This window comes from Ahaetulla prasina, chromosome 2 (genome assembly GCF_028640845.1).
Source record: "Ahaetulla prasina isolate Xishuangbanna chromosome 2, ASM2864084v1, whole genome shotgun sequence".
Lineage (NCBI taxonomy): Eukaryota > Metazoa > Chordata > Lepidosauria > Squamata > Colubridae > Ahaetulla > Ahaetulla prasina.
In genome coordinates, this window is record NC_080540.1 from 148,734,727 (window position 1) to 148,756,966 (window position 22,240).

Genomic DNA, 22,240 nt, shown 5'->3' on the forward strand with positions numbered 1-22,240 from the left:
ATTAGGCTCCTGTGTCTTTTCTTTACATTCCCAGGTAGTTGCAGACATGGATGCTTTTACACACACACACACACACACACACACACACACACACACACACATTTTCTCTTAGAAAAATCACTTACCAAGTTGACAAAGTCTTGATAACAAATCTTCCCATCCGAATTGTTGTCTGCTAAGGCCAAAAGCACTTCCAGTTTATGTGGATCCAGTTCAGAACTATGTCTTTGGAGGAGGTTCCGAAATTTCTCTGTGCTGATATAACCTGTGTTTTCAGGATCCAGCTGGATACAGAAACAGATAAAGAAAGAGAAGGATGCACTAATGCAGCAGACACATCAAAGTGAATTGCAGGAATAGGCAATTACAGGTAGTCCTCGACTTACAACAGTTCATTTAGTGACAGTTCAATCGCAATAACAATAGCACTTAGACTTACGTACCGCTTCACAGTGCTTTACAGCCCTCTCTAAGCAGTTTACAGAGTCAGCCTATGGCCCCCAAACAATCTGGGTCCTCATTTTACCAACCTCGGAAGGATGGAAGGCTGAGTCAACCTTGAGCCTGGTGAGATTTGAACTGCCAAATTGCAGGCAGCCGGCAGGCAGTAGAAGTAGCCTGCAGTACTGCACTCTAATCACTGCGCCACTGCGGCTCTGAGTCAAAGTTACAACAGCACTGAAAATAATGACCTAGGGCCATTTTTCACACTTATGACCATTGCAGCATCCCAGTGATCATGTGATTCACATTCAGATGTTTGACAAGTGACTCATATTGATGATGGTTGCCGTGTTCAGGAGTCGTTTTGCCGCCTTCTGACAAGCCAAGTCAGTGGAGAACCCAGATTCATTTAACAACCATGTGACGAATTTAACAGCTGCAGTGATTCACTTAACAAATGTGGCCAGAAAAGTTGTAAAAGGGGACAAATTCACTTAACAAATCTTTCACTTGACAACATAAATTTTGGCCTCAATTGTGGTTGAGAACTGCCTGTATAAGTGTCCCCTCTCTGCTTCTACTTTAGGCCCATATGTGTGCTGTCAGTCTTTGTCAGGAAACAAATATCTTCCAATACTTAACAAATCTATTTAATGCTAAAACTGATACTACCCAAACTCCAAAATTCGAATCCCCTTTCTTCCTGGATGTTTACTCCGGCTTGCTAAACAAACTATGGCTCAGAAACCATGGGTCAGTACTTAACCCATGAATTATTTATTCATAGTTAAACAAACCTCAGTTAGTTGAGCATGTTAAGTCATAACATATGTTTCACATGTCACAATGGCTGCATTCGCATAATATATTATATCAAATCAAATCAAACAGCCTGATTGTATGTAAATCTCTGGTTTGAATACAAACTCAGAATGTAGCAATAAAGGAGAATATTTGTAGCTCAGGGCTGAAATGAGGGGTCCTTGATGCTTTCTGAGCTTGGTTGTTTTCTTGCAGATATTTCATTACTCAAACTAGGTAGCACCAGTGGTGGGATTCAGATAATTTAACAACCGGTTCTCTGCCCTAATGATTTCTTCCAACAACCAGTTCATCAAACTGCTCAGAAAGTTAACAACCGGTTCTCCCGAAGTGATGCAAACTGGCTGAAACCCACCACTGGGTATTATACACTGTAAGCCGCCCTGAGTCTTCGGAGAAGGGCGGGGTATAAATGTAAACAAACAAACAAACACCATCAGTGGTAGTCACTAGTCATTGATTATGTTACCTAGTTTGGGTAATGAAATATCTACAAGAAAACAACCAAGCTCAGCAAGCACCAAGGTCCCCATAGAATGTAGAATTGGGAAGGTTGGAAAAATAGTGAAAGTGGTAAAGTAACTGGGGAAATGAATGCATATCTTTCTGGGAGCCAATATTGCAGCCTAAATTAATGGAGTAATAAAAGAAGTCTTTTATGGGAAGGGAGGTGGTTGTTGCCTGAATTTCTAAATATTCAAATTGATTAAAAATGCAACATTTTAATAACAAAAATAAGCAAACACACCCATAAAGGATGGGTATGAACAACCCAGTGGTGGATTTCAATTTTTTTTACTACCGGTTCTGTGGGTGTAGCTTGGTGGGCGTGGCATGGTGGGCATGGCAGGGGAAGGATACTGTAAAATCTCCATTCCTTCTCCAATCCAGGGGAAGGTTACTGTAAAATTCCCATTTCCTCCTGATCAGCTGGGACTTGGGAGGCAGAGAATAGATGGGGGCAGGGCCAGTCAGAATTTTTACTACCGGTTCTCTGAACTACTCAAATTTTCCACTACTGGTTCTCCAGAACTGGTCAGAACTTCCTGAAACCCACCTCTGGAACACCCCCCCCCCAAGGAACTTACAACTTGGTTCTAAAATTTCAACTGCCAACCTTCTCCCCCAGTCACAAAATCGTATTTCTACTACTCAGCAACCAAACTGCATTTACAGCCCTTTGTAGCATCCCATGGCCATGTGATCATGATTTATGACACTTCTGCCAAAAACCAAAGCTTATTTCCAGTTTTTTGACAACAAAGACCCCATAGAAAACAGAGGGTTCGCTTAAGGTCTGCCATGTTTGCTTAACAACCCCCACAAAAAAAGTAAAAGCAGAACAATCATGTGGTGACCCGCTTTACGACTGTTATGACGTAACGACCATAACGGGCGGCTCCATTATGGTTGTAAATCAAGGACTATCTGTACAACATTTGCAGCAATAAATAACCACAGAGTGCATCTTTCCTTAAGCCCAGCCTCTTCTCCGGATTGACACCTGAAAAGATAGAGGATATGGTCCAATTCGCCAGGCTGGTTTGTCTCATGACTTCAACTCTTCTGACCACAAGACTACATTATTTTGCAGCCATTTGGAAGAGGTTTAAAAGGATCTCAGCCCTGAGGCATGATTACATTCATGGCCACATCATAATCAAAGTTTGTGGGGAAAAATCATTTTTAAAAGCTAATAGAACTTCTTTTGAAACACATGGAAAAGCAACAGATTCTTTCTCCAGCACTTAATTTATCCGGCAGTTATTTGTCATCTTTTGGAAATGGAAGAGAAATTTTGTCCTTGTAAGATATTCCAAGGAAATGAATGTTTTCTTGGAAATGAACTGCTCTAAGGAATATTTTTTTAAAAAGCTTGAGAAACTCAGCCTTATACCCAACTGAAATTACAAATGTTAACATATTATCTATTATAATTCCAGCAATTTTAAGTGCTAGTGACCCTGAGAAAAGAATAGAAGTAGGTAAGAATAGGTAAAATGGTGACTTCATATGAAAATAATTTTAATGTGTTGCCCTTTTGTAGTTAAAAATCCTTCCAACAGAACAAGTTTCTATCTTACAAAGATTGCTTTAAGATTCACTGGGTGCCAAAGACGGATAATACAGTATTACCCTTGTAAGTACTGCAGTTTTATTTCTGCAACACAGAAGAGTGATTAATGGAGAGATAAAATATGCTGTTTTACAATCAATGGTTTTGGGATCACAAAAGGAGAAAGCTAAGACTGGCATCAGACAAAAGGTATTTGCCTTTATAAACTGAAATCCCCACAGAAGCTCGAAGCAATTTACAGTAAATCCAATGCAACTTCATCTTGACTGGGCCTCGGCTGTCTGCAGGCTGGTCTTTGATCTTCTCAACTTGGCCTGCCGGCTTCTGGTTGCCAATAATAATGATATCAAGCTTGTCACTTGAGTTGAAAGGCGGAAGAAAAGAGGTGGAGATTCATGAGAAAAGTTCAGCCCAGGAGGGCATTTTTCCATGGAAACATTTTGTCTGTGGAAAAGGCAGCTTGGTAAAAGCAACAAAACCCTTTTTGAAGAAGCTGGCTCTCGCTGACTGCAAACAAAGCTCCCACCTTTGGCTGGGATTGATTGGCTTGGCAAAGAGGCAGGGAAGTGGGGGCAGGAGGCAAAAGGAGCAGCTTGCAAGCAGCTAAATTGGGCAGTGATTTTTTTCCTCTCTCCTTCTTTTCAATCTTGAAGTAGAAAAGAAACCTACAGTAACACAAGTTAGCTGAGGCAGATGGCTCGGCTGGAGGAGCGTATGGATTTCATTTCTGCTGCTTCAAACAGGGTACCCCAAATCAGTCAGGAATGGAATTTGTGGCCTGACTTGATCGACATCTTAAGGAAGAGAGCAGAGACAGGGGTGGGCCACTTTCCAGAAAGAAGGAGGCCTAGATGCAAGGGTATCCCAACTTCCAAAGCCATCGTGTCAGAGAATTCTGAACATCCAAGCAACGAAGGAAGACCCTAACCCCTTGTAATACCTGTCGCCATGACCAACTCGCCATGGCTAATTCACCACAGTCAACTCGCCGTGGCCAACTCACTGCAGGACAACTCGCCGCGGAACAAGAGTAACACTAGTATCGAAGAAAGAGTGCAATAGAATCATTAAAGAAAGGAGGCCAAAGGAAGGACAAAATGAAATGTGAATGACAAAAATTAAAATAACTTTAACAAATTATTTTAAATGGTTAAATTGAATTGTTGAATTGTCCCACAGCAAACTGTTCTGTGGCGAGTTAGCCATGGTGAATTGGCTGTGGCAAATTGGTTGTGATGAGTTGGCTGAGGCGAGTTGTCCCATTCCGTGTGCAGGTGGTTTCCAGAACTTGGAGAGTTTCTTAGGCCATCTGTCCCACCTAAGTGAGGGGTCCTTGGTCACTTGCCCCTGCAGGGTTCAGCTGGCTTTAAGCACGAAGAACAGAGGCCGGGAGCTGTGGGCACGACCCCCCCCCGGCCTCTGTTCTTCACGCCAAAAGCTTTTTGAAAAGATGATCGGAGCCTGCCGGGACGCAATCACTTCAGTGGTGGGTTTCAAATTTTTTTACTACCGGTTCTGTGGGTGTGGCTTGGTGGGCATGGCTTGGTGGGTGTAACAGGAAGGTTACTGTAAAATCTCCATTTCCTCCCTATCAGCTGGGACTTGGGAGGCAGAGAATAGATGGGGGTGAGGCCAGTCAAAATTTTTACTACTGGTTTTCCAAACTGCTCAAAATTTCCACTACCGGTTCTCCAGAACTGGTCAGAACCTGCTGAAACCCACCTCTGAATCACTTGTCCCTTCAGGCTGCATGAGCAGGGGGTTGGATTAGATGACCTTCAAGGTCCCTTCCAACTCTGTTACTGTTATTGTTATTGTAACCAGGCAAAGAAACAGCAGCAGAGAGGCTGGAGAGGACACAGCTCGCTAGACCTTTGCAAGGTAAATGAGTCTCCATAGGCCCAGTGCCTGTGGAGATCCGGCAAGGGGGTAGAATAGGCAGTGCCTCTGCGATCATTCATAAGGGTGAACAACTGAGCCATGGTGCTACAACATATGTAACGTCGGGACAGTGTCGTAAGTACTTGGGCGTGTGTGTGTTGATATTGTAACTTTGAATGGTCGCTGTCATAACTCAAGGATTACCTGTAGTGCTGACTAGCATTGGTGATGTTACCTAATGAAATGTCTGCAAGAAAGCGCAGAAACCAAGGACCCCACAGTTCAACCTTGAGCTACAACTAGTCTCCTTTATTGGTATCCCCCAAGTGCCTCAGAGGAGCTCAGAATTAGCTTGCTGCTTTTTTAAAACCATTCGGCCTCACCGTAACTGGAGGTGGGGGACAAGCCAAGACGGCGAAGAGGCAGCAGATGTTTTAAAGGTGTCCTCTGAAAGGTTACCTTTTATCATTCTTATTTTTTATAATCTCTGGTTTTCAATTCCAGACCATTTGATTTTATAGACCCTCCTACGCTCGTGTTTTCAGTGTATCTGGCCTTGTGCTGCCTTATCAGAACCCCTGAGATATAGAAAGGAGAAAAATCCTTAACCGGAGACAGTGGATAAATCAGTTCTGCAACGCAAGTGAAAGATGTTCTACTGCAAAACAAATCTCGCCGGTGGGGCCTGCAAAATGTAAAGACACCTCGGAGGCAAGCTCAGGCCCAGGTGATTTCATAAATACATCCACGTAGGTTTCTCGGTCCCAGGATGGATATGAGCTGCCCGTAGCTCTCCTCTGGGTAGACTTTTGAACTTCTCAACCCAAAGACCTAGCATTTCCTGATTGCCTCATGATCAATGACCAACTAAGGAAGATTTTCCCACTTGCATCTAATCATGAAACAAACATATCGTGCCAACCTTTTTACCTCCCATCTCGGTACGTCTGCTGCCTTGAGTTTGTTTAGCGATCATTCAAAGTTACAGCAGAATTGAGAAAAGTGACTTATAACCGTTTTTCACACTTACAACTGTGCAGCATCCCCCATGGTCATGCAATCAAAATTTAGATGCTTGGCAACTGGGATAAACTGATGATGGCTGCAGTGTCCCTGTTGTGGCTCCAGCCCCCCAACCTGGCCCCATGCCCGAAAGTGACTCCGAGAGTGAGAGGGAAGGACCGATTCCTTTGGCCAGGCTCCAGGAGCCAGAACCAGACCAGTCAGAGGACCGTCATCCCCTGATTCCTCCCTTCCTCAGGCTACGCCTTCAGACTCAGCTGACAATAATAAAAATCAAGCTTGGATTGACCCGCGCTTCAGAAGATTAGAGAGGCGGCGTCATCAAAGGGAAGGGTGGGGCAGGACCCCCACTCCACAAGATATATAAGGAGCTTTGGGACTGCTCTCATTCCACGGGAAGCAAAAGTTTAGCTGAACCGTTTCAAAAAGAGCTGAAAGTCTTGCTATGTGAGTCATTTGTTTGAACTTTGGCAGGCAGCTGCGATTTCTCTGCCAGGACTGATAGGAGCCATGAATCCACTGGCTGAAGGCCAGCTCGTTAATCTGAAGTGGGGAAGGAGACAGAACAGTCCCCCAGGGGTCATGTGATTCCCCTTTTGTGATTTTCTGGCAACGAAAGTCAATGGGAAAGCCAGATTCACTTCACAACTGTGTTACTAACTTAACAGCTGCAGTGATTCACTTAACAACAGAGGCAAGAAAGGTGCTAAAATGGGGCAAATGTCTCTTTTAACAACAGAAATGGGGGACTCAGTTGTGGTCATATGGCGAGGACTACCTATACTTATAAAAAAAACAATAAAATAAATAAATGAATGATTTTAAAGAGAGAGAGAGAGAGAGAGAAAGATTTGCTTTCACCTCGTTTGCAGCCCACGAGAAAGACAGGCTTTGTAGCAATGTTAAAACCTCATTTCCTTCTTTTAAACCAAAGCATCAATCAGCAGTTGCAAGTTACACTAACTCTGGCCTCTTAACATCAATGGTGAGGTCATGTGACCTGGAGGGATGGCACTAAATCTTTTCAGAACTTCAGAAGCATCTTCTCCAGTTGCCTTTTGGAAAAAAAACCACCTTTGGGGCTCTTTCCAGTGGTTCTATTGCTGTTCCTGTGAACAGATTTAATCAATGGAAGGAGCCAGGTATTTAGGCATTCCATTACGGGCTGCCCCAAGGCTCAGTCCCCTCCACCATCTTTTCCAACATGTACATGGAGTTGATGGGAAATGGTTTGAAATGAGGTATCTTCAATATAATAAAGAAACCCAGCTATCTCCCTTCTGGACTCAATAAGGGAAGTGGGAGAAGTCTTAACCCAGGAGTGGAGACTGTCAGGGGCTGGATGGGGAGACGCATGCTCGGACTCAACTAGAATTAACTGAGTTAAGTGCTAATTTGGAACTCTACTGATTCCAGGATAATTTTAACTTTGACTCCCAATGGGGTTAAAAAAAACCTGACTCTGCAGCTTCAGGAGCTGAAGCAGATGGTAAGGGGGTCATAGGCCAAATCCTATGAAGACCAATTAAAGGATCTTGATAGATATTCAGACTAAAGAAGAGAAGGCTACGGGGAGGCATGATAGCAGTCTCCCAATACTTGAGGGATGTCACGGAGGAGACGGTGTGGAATTATTCTCCATAGAGCTGAAGGTAAGATGAGAACCAGTGGGCGGAAGCTTTACAGCAAGAGATTTAAACCTGAAAGAAGGCGCACTGTAAGAGCCACTAAACAGTGGGTCAGCCTGCTACTTCAAAGCTATCAGTGAAAGTATTCAAGAAAGATTTGGACAGCCATTCAGCAATCAATAGCCACAACGTCAAATGACAGCTTATGTGAGCCAAAGCAGAATCACAACTTTCACATCTTCCCACACCAATTCAGAAGGAAGCAATTCTAACCTAGTGACAGGTTGTCTCAAACCTACACCGACTGAGAAAGTAGATCCTGGCAATGCCCCACCGAAGATCAGGAGGGAAGTAGCAGCAGATGCTGAGAGACCTAAGCAAGAGAATGACCCTCCACACCCTCTGAACAGACATGTCCCTGACTCAGATCTGGGAACAGTTTTATGGTGAGAACAAAAATTCTTGAGGGTACATGAGAACAAAATTGAATTAAAACATGGAGGAAGAAGATCATCAAGCAAGGAATAACCTTACAGGAGGATATGGCTGAAGGATCTGACCTCCCTTATATAACTTGAACGACCCTGAATAAGTTACAAGTTAGAGTGTCTAAGTGTAAAACCAATATGCTCAAGTGGAGGCTCTTAGCAGATAACAACATGCAACGTGAATGTGGAGAGAACCTGGCTGGTATATTGGTTACTACCAGAAATATGTACCAATCATGACTTATTTTTCGCCAACGACAAAACCAAGAACGTGGCTTCATTCTTGCAGTTTTAAGTTTCAAGTTTAATCTAGACATGGAAGAAGAAGATCCAATTCAAGGCAATGGTTTCAAGTTATTTTAAATATGTGTGCACTTGTGTGAACTAGCCTTAGAAGACCTAAGAAGACCTACAGCAACTTTGCGTATCCCGACAAATGTGAGACTGTAGGTTATATTCCAGTGGGCCTTGCTGTGGCTTATTACTGTCAACTGAAGAGAGAGCAATCAGGATTTTGAGTAGCTTGTTAATGCTGTCTTCAGTTTACCCTGAATTCTTTAAAGTGATTTAATTGTTTATATTATTTCACTTTTGTGTTATTAAGGATTTTTTTTTAATACTTGGAAATAACCATCTCAGGAAAATAAGCACGTCATTAAAGTTACACGCTTTTCTTATGTTCTTAAGAAATGTTTCTTCCCATTTCCCCATCTATTAATTTTGTTCTCTTCTCTTTTTATTTAAAAATGTGCATGTCTCTTCTGATTCAAGCCATTGTGTATTTTTCCTATATCTGATAACAATGTTTTTTAATGTTGTTTCCACTAACATATGCTTTTTCATAACATACACTTTTCTGGGATAGAACAACTGCAAAATTCAAGTTTAGTTCCATTTTAAAACATTTGTTTCGTCTAAGAAACAGGATTCTTAACAATTGCATGCTTTAAGAAGACACCTACACATCCATACACACAAAACGCATGTAAGGTCTCTTCTGCACATTAAGAAAAACACTCCTGAATTGCTTCAAACCTTATTTTGAGCATAAATACAAAAAAAAAGAGAAGACATTTCAATATGCTGAACCGTTCTTTAAAAAGATTTTCTTCTGTCTTTTAGAAATGCATGGCCTTCACAGAAACATGCATCCTTTGCTACAAAGAAAAAAGAAAGAAAGAAAAAAGAAAAGAAAAAGGGGAAAAACTCAGCTAACATCTACTTTTATTGAGATATGAATGGAGGAGCTGTCACTATCTTCAGTTCCATTTGTAGGTCAAGTCAGGCCGAATTCTCCCTTGAGTTCTAAGTCCTATTTAGAGCACCGCCAGAGACAAACATTATCATCAGGCTAACATAATGGTTTCCTATTTTAAGTTCAGTTGCATTACTCCTGCCTCTAACTTCATACTTCAATGAACAAAATGGAACCAAACTCCTCAAGAGTATGCAAGGCTGGGAATCTCTCTGACAATAGAGCACTAACCGTCATTTCATGCAAGATTTCCCCTGCATTTTAATGACAATTACCCTTAATTCCTTCAATCCCCCTACCAGGCTTTTACACAAAAATGTAAATATGTTTGTGGACTTAATCACAAACCAACTTGAGATTAGATTACCTCACTTCTTAGACTGTCTATAAAGTTTTTTTTAAAATCTACTGAAATTAATAGATGCTCCTGTAAAGAAGATGGAGAAAGATTATTTCCTTTATAGAGGAAAAGACTTTTTTGCCATTAGTTTTTAATCCAGAATCTCAAAATTATTTTTCTGCTTTAATTAAAGGCACATTAGTCACGTCTGGGCTCACAAATAGGGTGGGTAACACCCGGCTGTTAAACAAAGGCCTGATATCTAGGGAAATCAGTGCCACAACACTGCTTAGTCATATCTCTTTTCCCAATTCCAGTAGCTATCAGACCTATCAGAGCCCCCCCCCCCAAAAAATAGACATTTCCACTTGCAAAGAAGCAGGAAGAGCAGAGTCTTGGCCCATAGAACCATTGTCAGGTAAACAATTCTGCCTTGAGATGGAGCCTTTTTGTAATGTATCTTTAAATGGTTTTGGCGGGAAACAAGCACGTTGCTGATTGGTTAAAGCCGCCGGTAGAACTGCAAAATCTATTGAAGAACCATTTCGCGCCAACACCGTCCAAATACGTACGGCGTTTTGAATTTGGGGAGCGCAGACAGCAAGAGGGCGAATCCATCAGCGATTACATGGCCGCCCTGCGAAAAGCCTCCAAGGACTGTGGGTACCGAGACTTGGATGAGGAGCTGTTAGAGCAACTCATCCGTGGGGTCAGAGACATGCGTTTGCGGAGGCGGCTGCTATCAAAAAGCAATCTAACGCTGGCAAACGCTCTGGACGAAGCCAGAGCTCATGAGATGTCCACCCAAGCGGCGGAAACCCTGCAAAAGCCACTCTCGCCAACGGCGAACACAAGCGCGAAATCAACCCCGGTCCATAGTGAAGAAATCCAGCCCGAGTCAGACGGCGAGGATGAGGAAGGAGTTTGCCTCACCGAGAGAAGGGGAAAAGAAGACCGGGATGAATGCGGAAGTTGCGGAGGGCAACACCAGCGTCAACGATGCAAGTTCAAGGACGCTACATGTCGGCGGTGCGAGAAGAAGGGGCACCTGGCTCAAGTCTGTCGAGCACCCCAACCTTCCCGCCGAAAATTCAAACCAACCAATCAGAGCGCGGGATCGGCAAGGCGACCCGCGATTGGTCAAAACAAAAAGGGCGCGAACTCAAATCGAACGACCGTGATCATAGGCCGTGCAGCAACCCGCGTCGAGAAGAAAATTTTCACTAAACCGAAAATCGAAGGAGTGCCGTGCCGACTAGAAGTGGACACCGGGTCAGCGATCACAATCATGTCCTGGGACACTTTTGCAAAAGCTTTGCCGAGAATCGCCAAACGCAAACTGCAAACACAACGGCTACGAGTGCACGACTACCAAGGGAATCGCATCCCTGTTCGAGGGACCACCTCCGTCCGCGTCGAGTACGGACCACACAAGAAGACCCTGCCCATCACGATAGTCGAAGGGACACTGCCAAGTCTGTTGGGACTAGACTGGTTCCGTGCATTGGGCATGGGAGTGACTGGCATCTACAGAAGTGACTTTAACCTAAAAGACACACTCATGAACGAGTTCGAAGATGTCTTCAAGGACTGCCTGGGCAAGTACAAGGGGACCCCTATTTCCTTCAATTTAGACCCCCAGGTAGCCCCCATTAGGTTAAAGGCAAGGAGAGTCCCTTTTGCCCTTAAACCTAAGATTGACAAGGAGATAGACAAGCTCATCAGTCAGGGGATTCTGGTGCCAGTCGATCACGCAAAGTGGGAGACGCCAATCATCACCCCAGTAAAACCAGATGGGTCAGTCAGGATCTGCGCTGACTACAAGGCGATGTTAAACAAAGCCTTGCAGAAAAGCGCTTACCCGGTCCCCGTGGTGCAACATTTGCTGCACTCGCTGGGGCAAGGACACGTCTTTGCCAAGTTAGATTTGGCTCAAGCCTATCAACAACTACCCGTAGACGCCAACACAGCCGAAGCCCAGACGATTGTGACTCACAGAGGTGCTTTCAAGTGTACCCGGTTACAGTTTGGGGTGAGTGTGGCACCTGGTCTATTCCAAAATTTAATGGAGCGACTTCTGCAAGGGCTCCCGGGGGTAGTCCCCTATTTCGATGATGTATTGGTATCAGCCGAAAATTTAGAAGAATTGGGGGAGCGTTTGAGAAAAGTTCTGGGCATTTTCCGGTCAGCCGGTCTAAAGGTTAAAGTGAACAAATGCCAGATAGGGGTAGAATCCGTAGATTTCTTGGGCTACAGAATAGACAAGGAGGGAATTCACCCCACTGAAAGCAAGGTCAGGGCAATACGAAAGGCTCCAGCGCCCAAGAACAAAACAGAGCTACAGGCATTCCTGGGTCTAGTGAATTTTTACGCGGTCTTTTTAAAAAATAAGGCAACCGTTGCCGAGCCGCTACATAAGTTACTGGGAAAGAATACTGCTTGGTCTTGGGGAAAGTCGGAAGCTAGGGCTTTCGAAGCAGTAAAAAACCTACTCTCGAGCGATAGCTTACTGGTTCAGTATCATAGCTCATTGCCATTGGTATTAGTCTGCGATGCTTCCCCTTACGGGTGGGGCTGTGCTCAGCCACAGGTTTCCAAATGGCACAGAAGCCCCAATAGCCTTCTACTCCAGAACGATGTCCTCGACAGAGAGGAACTATAGCCAGTTGGATAAGGAAGCGCTAGCTATTGTGTCAGGGGTAAAAAAAATTCACGAGTACGTTTTTGGTAGAGACTTTGAAATTGTGACAGATCATAGACCACTGTTAGGGATACTGGCTGGCGACCGCCCAACGCCTGTGGCACTGTCGCCACGACTGACCCGATGGACTATCTTCTTAGCCGCCTATTCCTACAAACTGCAGCATCGGCCGGGAAAAGAGGTGGGGCATGCGGACGCATTAAGTAGATGCCCACTACCAGGAGCGATCGAAGACCCCACTCCGGGGACACCCATACTGTTAATTGACTCTCTGGACTCTGGCCCAGTCACATCTAAGGAGGTGGCTCGGGCATCATACCGGGACATTACTTTGAGAACTGTACTCGGTTGGGTACAAAGAGGGTGGCCCGCTGCGCCGGGCGAGCGTTTTAAGGAATTTGTAAAAAAACGTGGGGAACTGTCGGCTCAAGGGGGGTGCCTGCTATGGGGGGATAGAGTGGTGATCCCAGAAAAATTGAGGAAAAGGGTGTTGGACCTCCTCCACGAGGGTCACCCAGGGATCGTTAGGATGAAGGGTTTAGCGAGAAGCTATGTGTGGTGGCCCTTAATGGACTCAGAAATTGCTGAAAGGGTAGGGAAATGCCAGGCCTGCCAGGAGTCCAGACCGCTACCCCCAACGGCCCCGGTTCGGGAATGGGAGAAACCCCAGGGCCCCTGGTCTAGAATACACATTGATTTTGCCGGCCCCTTCCACGGCCAAACCTTCCTGGTCATAGTAGACGCCTATTCCAAATGGCTGGAAATCATTCTCATGAGATCCATGACAGCCGAGGCCGTGATCTCAGTCCTAAGGCACCTATTTGTAACCCATGGGTTGCCCGACACGCTAGTGTCCGATAACGGTCCACAATTCACGGCAACCCAATTTGAAGAATACTTGGCAGAGGGCATCCGACATGCCCTCTCGGCGCCTTTCCACCCTGCGACGAATGGCCTTGCAGAGCGTTCCGTCCGGAGCGCTAAAGAGGCATTGTCCAGACTTAAGCCAGGCGACTGGCAAACAAAAATAGATATTTTCCTGGCAGTCCAACACAGAACCCCCTGTGTCACAACCGGCAGAAGCCCAGCCGAATTGTTAATGGGCCGAAAGCTCAGGTGCCCCCTAGACCGTCTACATCCAAACTATACGCCGGAGGGTTACAAGGGGGAAATAGGAAAAACAAGAGAAATGGACATAGGCGACCGAGTGTGGGCACACAACTATGGTGAAGGCCCAACCTGGATAGCAGGACAAATCCTAAACAGAACAGGTCCCAAATCATACTTAGTAGAATTAAGGGACGGCCGAGTATGGAGGCGCCACATAGACCAAATACGAAAACGCATAGCTGAACAATCTGAATCAATAGAAACGGGCCCTGACTACACAATGTTTGATTCCACAGCTGACTCAAACCCGGAGAACTCGCAGGACTTAGCTGAAATTCCGGAGGTCCAGCGACGCCCACAGGTTCCAGTAGAAAACAGCAGGGACGACTCTGCTAATAATCCAGGGCCGGATGGCCTAGAGAAAGAGCTGAGAGGAGCAAACAGCCCCTCCGGTCAGCTCGACCCACTCCCAGGGAATGTACTGCGCAGGTCCGAAAGAGTCAGGAGACGCCCAGTCTATTTGCGTGATTACGTAGAAAAATAATATGTACATATCATGTAAATAGGGGTAAAGTGTTTTCTGGGGGGAAGGAGTGTAATGTATCTTTAAATGGTTTTGGCGGGAAACAAGCACGTTGCTGATTGGTTAAAGCCGCCGGTAGAACTGTTTATTTTATTTATTCAAATTTATTTATTCAAATTTATATACCGCCCTATCTCCCGAAGGACTCAGGGCAGTTCACAGGCAAATAAAACAGCATATATATACAAATTAAGAAACCATTAAGAAAACATATTCAAAAAGCCTGATTATTAAAATAATATAGATATTAAAACCAATTAAAACCCCTATAAAATTTAAAAATGTAAAATTAGAAAATTTAAAAAACTAGTCCAGTCCCGCGCAGATAAATAGGTGTGTTTTAAGCTCGCGACGGAAGGTTCGGAGGTCTGGAAGCTGGCGGAGTCCTGGGGGGAGTTCGTTCCAAAGGGTGGGAGCCCCCACAGAGAAGGCCCTTCCCCTGGGCGTCACCAGACGGCACTGTCTAGCTGACGGCACCCTGAGGAGTCCCTCTCTGTGAGAGCGCACGGGCCGGTGAGAGGTATCCGGTAGCAGTAGACGGTCCCGTAAGTAGCCCGGCCCTATGCCATGGAGCGCTTTAAAGGTGGTTACAAAACCTTGAAGCGCACCCGAAGGCCACAGGTAGCCAGTGCAGTCTGCGCAGGATAGGTGTCATACGGAGCCACGAGGCTCCTCTATAACCCGCGCAGCCGCATTCTGAACTAACTGCAGTCTCCGGATGCCCTTCAAGGGAGCCCCATGTAGAGAGCATTGCAATAATCCAGGCGAGACGTCACGAGGCGTGAGTGACCGTGCACAGGGCATCCCGGTCTAGAAAGGCGCAACTGGCGCACCAGGCGAACCTGGTAAAAAGCTCTCCTGGAGACGGCCGCCAAATGATCTTCAAAAGACAGCCGTTCATGCAGGAGGACGCCCAAGTTGCGCACCCTCTCCATCGGGGCCAGTGACTCGCCCCCGACAGTCAGCCGAGGACTCAGCTGACTGTACCGGGATGCCGCATCCACAGCCACTCTGTCTTGGAGGATTGAGCTTGACCCTGTTTCTCCCCATCCAGACCCGTCGGCCTCCAAACACCGGGACAGCACTTGATAGCTTCGTTGGGGTGGCCCGGTGTGAAAAGTACAGCTGGGTGTCATCAGCGTACAGCTGGTACCTCACACGAAGCCACTGATGATCTCACCCAGCGGCTTCATATAGATGTTGAACAGAAGGGGCGAGAGGATCGACCCCTGCGGCACCCCACAAGTGAGGCGCCTCGGAGCCGACCTCTGCCCCCCTGTCAACACCGTCTGCGACCGATCGGAGAGATAGGAGGAGAACCACCGATAAACGGTGCCTCTCCCAATCCCTCCAACCGGTGCAGCAGGATACCATGGTCGATGGTATCAAAAGCCGCTGAGAGGTCTAATAGGACCAGGGCAGAGGAACAACCCCTATCCCTGGCCCTCCAGAGATCATCCACCAACGCGACCAAAGCCGTCTCGGTGCTGTAACCGGGTCGGAAACCGGACTGGAACGGGTCTAGATAGACAGTTTCCTCCAGGTGCAAGGGAAACTGATATGCCACCATACTCTCTACAACCTTCGCGGCGGGTTGGAGACCGACGATAATTACCTAAAACAGCGGGTCCAGGAAGGCTTCTTGAGGAGGGTCTCACCACCGCCTCTTTCAAGGCGGCTGGGAAGACTCCTCCACCAAGGAAGCGCTCGTAATAGCCTGGAGCCAGCCTCGTGTCACCTCCTGAATGGCCAGTACCAACCAGGAGGGGCACGGGTCCAGTAAACACGTGGTAGCATTCAGCCTACCCAACAACCTGTCCATGTCCTCGGGAGCCACAGGGTCAAACTCATCCCACAAAATGTCACCAAGACCACCCTCAGACGTCCCATCTGAGTCACCGCAATTCTGGTCCAGACCGTCCCGAAGCTGAACGATTTTATCGTATAGATAACCATTAAACTCCTCAGCACGTCCCTGCAACGGGTCATCCCGCTCCCCCGATGAAGGAGGGAACGAGTCACCCGAAACAGGGCGGCTGGGCGGTTATCTGCCGATGCAATGAGGGAGGAGGCGTAGCTACGCCTCGCTTCCCTCAATGCCACTAGGTAAGCCCTATTATAGGACTTCACTAGTGTCCGATCAGCCTCCGAACGGCTGGACCTCCAGGAACTCTCTAGGCGTCTTCTCCGCGCTCATCCCCTCAGCTCCTCGGAGAACCAAGGAGCCGGTTGGGACCTGCGCCGGGTCAGAGGCCGCAAAGGCACGACACGGTCTAGGGTTTCACCGCGCCTGTTCCCAGGCCGCAACAAGTTCCTCAGCCGTGCCGTGAGCCAGACTCTCAGGAAGTGGCCCAAGCTCCGTCCGAACCTCTCCGGGTCCATCAGGCGCCTGGGACGGAACCAACGATCGGCTCCGCCTCCCTGCGGTGTTGAATGGCGGTCAGAAAGTCCAGGCGAAGGAGAGAGTGATCTGACCATGACAAAGGTTCAATGACTATTTCCTTCAAGTCCAGATCTCTCAACCACTGACCAGAGACAAAAATCAAATCCAAAGTGCCTCCCCCAATGTGAGTAGGGCCATCAACTACTTGGGTCAGGTCCAAGGCCGTCATGGAAGCCATGAACTCCCGAGCTGCTGTCGATGACGAGCCGGACGATGGCAAGTTAAAGTCCCCCATGACTAAAAGTCTGGGGATCTCAACTGCCACCCCAGCAAGCACCTCCAGGAGCTCGGGCAGGGCAGCTGTCACGCAGCAAGGAGCCAGGTACGCGACCAGCAAAGCCCATCTGACACCTATGACCCCATCTCACAAAGAGAGATTCGCACCCGGCAATCTGAGGTACAGTGGTCTCCCTCGGCTCCAGACTCTCTCTAATCACAACCGCCACCCCCCCACCCCTACCCTGAGCCCTCGGCTGATGGAATGCGCGGAAACCTGGTGGGCACATCTCGACAAGGGGCACGCCCCCTTCTGCACCCAACCAGGTCTCCGTAACGCCCATAAGGTCCGCGGCACCCCCCTGGATAAGGTCATGAATTAGGGGGGCCTTATTGGCCACGGACCGTGCGTTGCACAGCATCAGCCGAAGGCCCAGGCTCTGAGAGTCTTGACCATCCGGGAAACGGGAGAAGTCTGGGGGCTCGGGGCGCGCGGTCGCCTGCAAACATCGAGCGCGCGCCCCCAAAGAACGATATGAGCCCCCGCTTCCGTCATATCTGCCCCTCCCACTTACCGTGCAGATAGAACCACCCTCAACCGACGGAACACCAACCCCCCCGTGACCTCCGAACCTATAGACTTACCGCTGCGAGCACTCGCAGGAACTGGACCCCCCCCAACGGGTTTCCCCCAACACCCGTCCTTACCCTCCCACCCCTTAAAAATGCCCTGTCTAAAAACCCCCAAAGGCTCCTCCTTTTCGCGTGCCACCTCTGTGGGTCCCAAGACCCATCATGGAGGCCGGCCTTCGGTAGCGTAACAGGCCGTTCCCGCGAGGCGGGGGCACCTCGCAGGTGCAAGAGTTCAGTTCTAGAATAGCGCATACAATACAGTAAAAGTCAGCAGAAGATAGATCATCCTAGGCTGGCAGAGATGTTAACAGGGATGTTCTCCTGAGGTATATAAGAACTGTATATAAGGAGAGGTTTTTCCCCAGCCTGGTTGCTGGGTTCACCATATATTAAAGAGCTGTTGTCACTACCCTGGTCTCCAGCCTCGTTACTTCCCGAACATAACACTTTTATCGATATGTTTTTAAATGTTCCATTTCAGTATATTTGTTGATATGCAATTATCACCGTACTGAGCACAGAGACAGGATCTACCCTATCCCAACAGATAAGCAATAACAACTTTAGCTGCAGAAATCTAGATAGCCACTAGATGGCAGCAAAGAGATGAAGCTTTTCTTGTCTCTTTGCTCCTTCCTTCCTTCCTTCCTTCCTTCCTTCCTTCCTTCCTTCCTTCCTTCCTTCCTTCCTTCCTTCCCCTCCCTCCCTCTCTTTCTTCCTCCTTCCCTCCTTCCCTCCCTCCCTCCCTCCTTCCTTCCTTCCTTCCTTCCTTCCTTCCTTCCTTCCTTCCTTCCTTCCATCTGACAGGAGGAAGAATGAATGAGGACAAAAGGAAGTGACCAGAAAGGCACTTTAACAGGCCATAATTCAGCTATGTTCCTTCACTAAATGTAATTGATGCACCTGAACCTCTTTCCATTTTTCTCACACCACGGAGAATGTTCTGAATGTTAACGTTCTTTACCTGAGGAACAATTTGTAGCCAGCGCCAAATGATTAAATGCAATTCCGTTGGGTGTTCCACAAGCTCTAGATTGCTTTGACCCAAGGCAAATCTGAGCTATAGAAGTGCCCTCCTGTTCACAAGCAGTCTGGTATCATTTAAGTGCCCCTACTACTAAATCACCACACCAATATGCTGGACAGCTCCTGAGCTGCAGAATTGCACCACACAAAGCAGCTCTTATTCCAGTCTAGCTGATGTGAAAAGCTGAGCTGATTTGGAACTGAAAAGCATAATCTGAAAGTGACTATTCCAGTCATATAATTGAAAGCCAGATCTTAGATTTCCTAGAATATTTTACTTTGAGGGTGGGGGGGGAAGGATGTTCTATAGCAGGGGTGGAGAACTACGGCCCTTTTATGACTTGGGGACTTCAACTCCCAGAATTCCTGAGCCATCAAGTCCACAAGTCATAAAGGGACCATAGTTCCCCTCTTCTGTTGTATAGGCATACAACAAGTCTAGGGCAAAGGACAGAATAGCTGTAGCATTACCAAGTTCAAGTCTGCTTGTCCATTTAATTCTAGCAAAGCTGTCTCGATTGCAAACATTCCTGGTTGGATCTGTGGCATTTCATGGAGTTACTGCCTCTCCAGGAAAGACGGGAAAATTAATGGAGAGAATCTCCTGAGCTAGATATACTGATATTTCAGTATAAAATGGCTTTTCTATGTCTCTTTAGAACATTTTTTCAACTAAAATGTAATCAAATTTAAGGCTTCTGGCAATTGAAACACTATAGTTTTGGTGGATTGGATAGTCTGTCAGGGTTCTAAGTAACACCCCCAACGAAAAAAAACTCTGAGGCTAGAAGTTCCTCAAAGTTCCATTTTATTAAAGATGTCATATTGGCACAATTGGGAAAACCCGAATCTGAAAGCTTCCAGGTTTTCGCCACCCAAAAGAAAGTCCAAGTCCCTGCCCCAGCACCCACATGTCCATCAAATGGTCCAATCAATGCACCATCCCAACTGAAGATGCCTCCCAGTCATGCCACTCCAGGTGCAGGGCAGGGTGTCCTTGACTCCCAGAGAAAAGAATGTTATTATGGCTAGATATCTCTCCAACGCCATACAATCCCCCTCCCAGTTTCCCACAGCACTAAATGTGGCAGCCCTGAAGATCCAAAGTAAAAGATGGTTTCCAGGGCTGACATAGTCTCTGTTTTATGAATTTACAAAATCTTAGGAAATCCATCATAATCATGTCCAACTTTTAACTCGTGTGTATGTGTGTGTGTGTGTGTGAGAGAGAGAGAGAGAGAGAGAGAGAGAGAGAGAGAGAGAGGTGGGTTTCAGCAGGTTCTGACCAGTTCTGGAGAACCGGTAGCAGAAATTTTGAGTAGCATTCGAATTGTGCTATGTACGATCCCCATTTTTCCTTCGCTGGATTGAATGGCGCTGGCGGTGTGTAAGCAGACATCGTGCCTGTCGTGCTTAGTCTTGCCGCCCTAATCACTTGGCTGGATTCTCCTATCATCAGCCCTTTTTGGTCTCACTGTCTACCTCAATCCCATCCTCATCGCCAATGTTATGTTGGGTGATTGAGGAGCCAGGAGCCAGGTCGTAGTGAACAACAACTCTTTATTACATGGTGTGAATCCAGCAACTGTTAAGGGGAGAAGCTCTCCTTTTATACTTTCTCCGACAGTGTGTTAGCCAATGAACATCAAGCGTTTTCTCTCCCAATTTTCCCTCCAAAATTGGATACATAACATTCAGAGAACCAGTAAATACCACCTCTGGCTGGCCCCACCCCCATCTATTCTCTGCCTCCCAAATCCCTGCTGATCGGGAGGAAATGGGGATTTCACAGTAACCTTCCCCTGGAGTGGGGAGAGAATGGAGATTTTACAATAACCTTCCCCTGGAGTGGGGAGGGAATGGAGATTTTTACAGTAACCTTCTCCTGGAGTGGGAAGGGAATGGAGATTTTACAGTAACCTTCCCCTGGAGTGGGGAGGGAATGGAGATTTTACAGTAACCTTCCCCTGGAGTGGGGAGGGAATGGAGATTTTACAGTAACCTTCTCCTGGAGTGGGAAGGGAATGGAGATTTTACAGTAACCTTCCCTTGGAGTGGGGAGAGAATGGAGATTTTACAGTAACCTTCCCCTGGAGTGGGGAGGGAATGGAGATTTTACAGTAACCTTCCCCTGGAGTGGGAAGGGAATGGAGATTTTACAGTAACCTTCCCCTGGAGTGGGGAGGGAATGGAGATTTTACAGTAACCTTCTCCTGGAGTGGGAAGGGAATGGAGATTTTACAGTAACCTTCCCTTGGAGTGGGGAGAGAATGGAGATTTTACAGTAACCTTCCCCTGGAGTGGGGAGGGAATGGAGATTTTACAGTAACCTTCCCTTGGAGTGGGGAGGGAATGGAGATTTTACAGTAACCTTCCCCTGGAGTGGGGAGGGAATGGAGATTTTACAGTAACCTTCCCCTGGAGTGGGGAGCACATGGAGATTTTACAGTACCCTTCCTCTGGAGCGGGGAGGGAATGGAGATTTTACAGTAACCTTCCCCTGGAGTGGGGAGGGAATGGAGATTTTACAGTAACCTTCCCTTGGAGTGGGGAGGGAATGGAGATTTTACAGTAACCTTCCCCTGGAGTGGGGAGGGAATGGAGATTTTACAATATCCTACCCTTGCCATGCCCACCAAGCCATGCCCACAGAACTGGTAGTAAAAAAAATTAAACCCACCACTGGTGTGTGTGTGTGTGAGAGAGAGAGGGAGGGAGGGAGGGAGAGAGAGAGACACACAGATATATATCTAGAGGGAAAACATTTTTTGCAACTGTGGACCTCCAGTGGTAGACCTAGATTATTTGCCAAAGAAACCAAAGAGACTCCATTCCCATTCAGAAGAGAAGAAAAACTGAGGAATTTGTGTCAAAAATCAGCATAATCTAAAATTACATGTTCTTTCAATTCATTTCAGTATAAAGTTAGAGCAGCGTTCTTTGCTGTTCGAGGAATTGCTCATTTCTCAAAAAAGAAATAAATGTATATATCGGATATATATATGGTGCAAATTGCACATTACTAGCAAAGTGCAGGTGGGACAACACATTGTTCTGCACTGTCATGTTTGAGCACAGGGTTGAATTATTTTTAGGAGAGTCAGTTTAAGATATTCGAGGGGTAAAGGGGAAGGGATGATGGGGACTCGTATGCCTCAGCATAATGGCATGTAAAATAACATGCTTTGTCAAATGTCCAAAGTTTAAGGGGATTGCCAAGGACAAAAGGACCAGCCGGTGAAGAAGAGAAGTTCTTTGCTTGGCCAGACAGATTGTGAGATATGAATGGAGTAAAGGAAAGCAGGGATGTGAATGAGCAGAGGAGGGGATGAATGGAGCTGAAGGCAGCAACGCTCAGAAGGAGCAGTCAGCAAAGGGAAAACTGAATGGGAGGGGGGAGTCAAAGATGCTCCTTGAATGGAAGGCTAAAAAAAAAGAAGAAGAAGAACGAGAGGCTAAATGAAGCAGGCAAAAAGAAGAATGGCGCAAAGCAGAATTGCAGGGAATAGAATGGCATCTCACATCACTCAACATGGTTTTCAAAGGAGCGGCAAGCACTAAACGTGAACT

At 46.7% G+C, this 22,240-nt stretch overlaps 1 protein-coding gene across 1 annotated transcript in view; it reads right to left on the reverse strand.

Moving 5' to 3' along the window:
- Positions 1–22,240, reverse strand: part of RHBDL3 (rhomboid like 3) — a 179,408-nt gene that overhangs the window by 92,547 nt on the left and 64,621 nt on the right. The window contains exon 4 of the mRNA XM_058173517.1: positions 126–284. Within this exon, the coding sequence (XP_058029500.1) occupies positions 126–284 (159 nt within the window). The remainder of the gene's footprint in view (positions 1–125; positions 285–22,240) is intronic.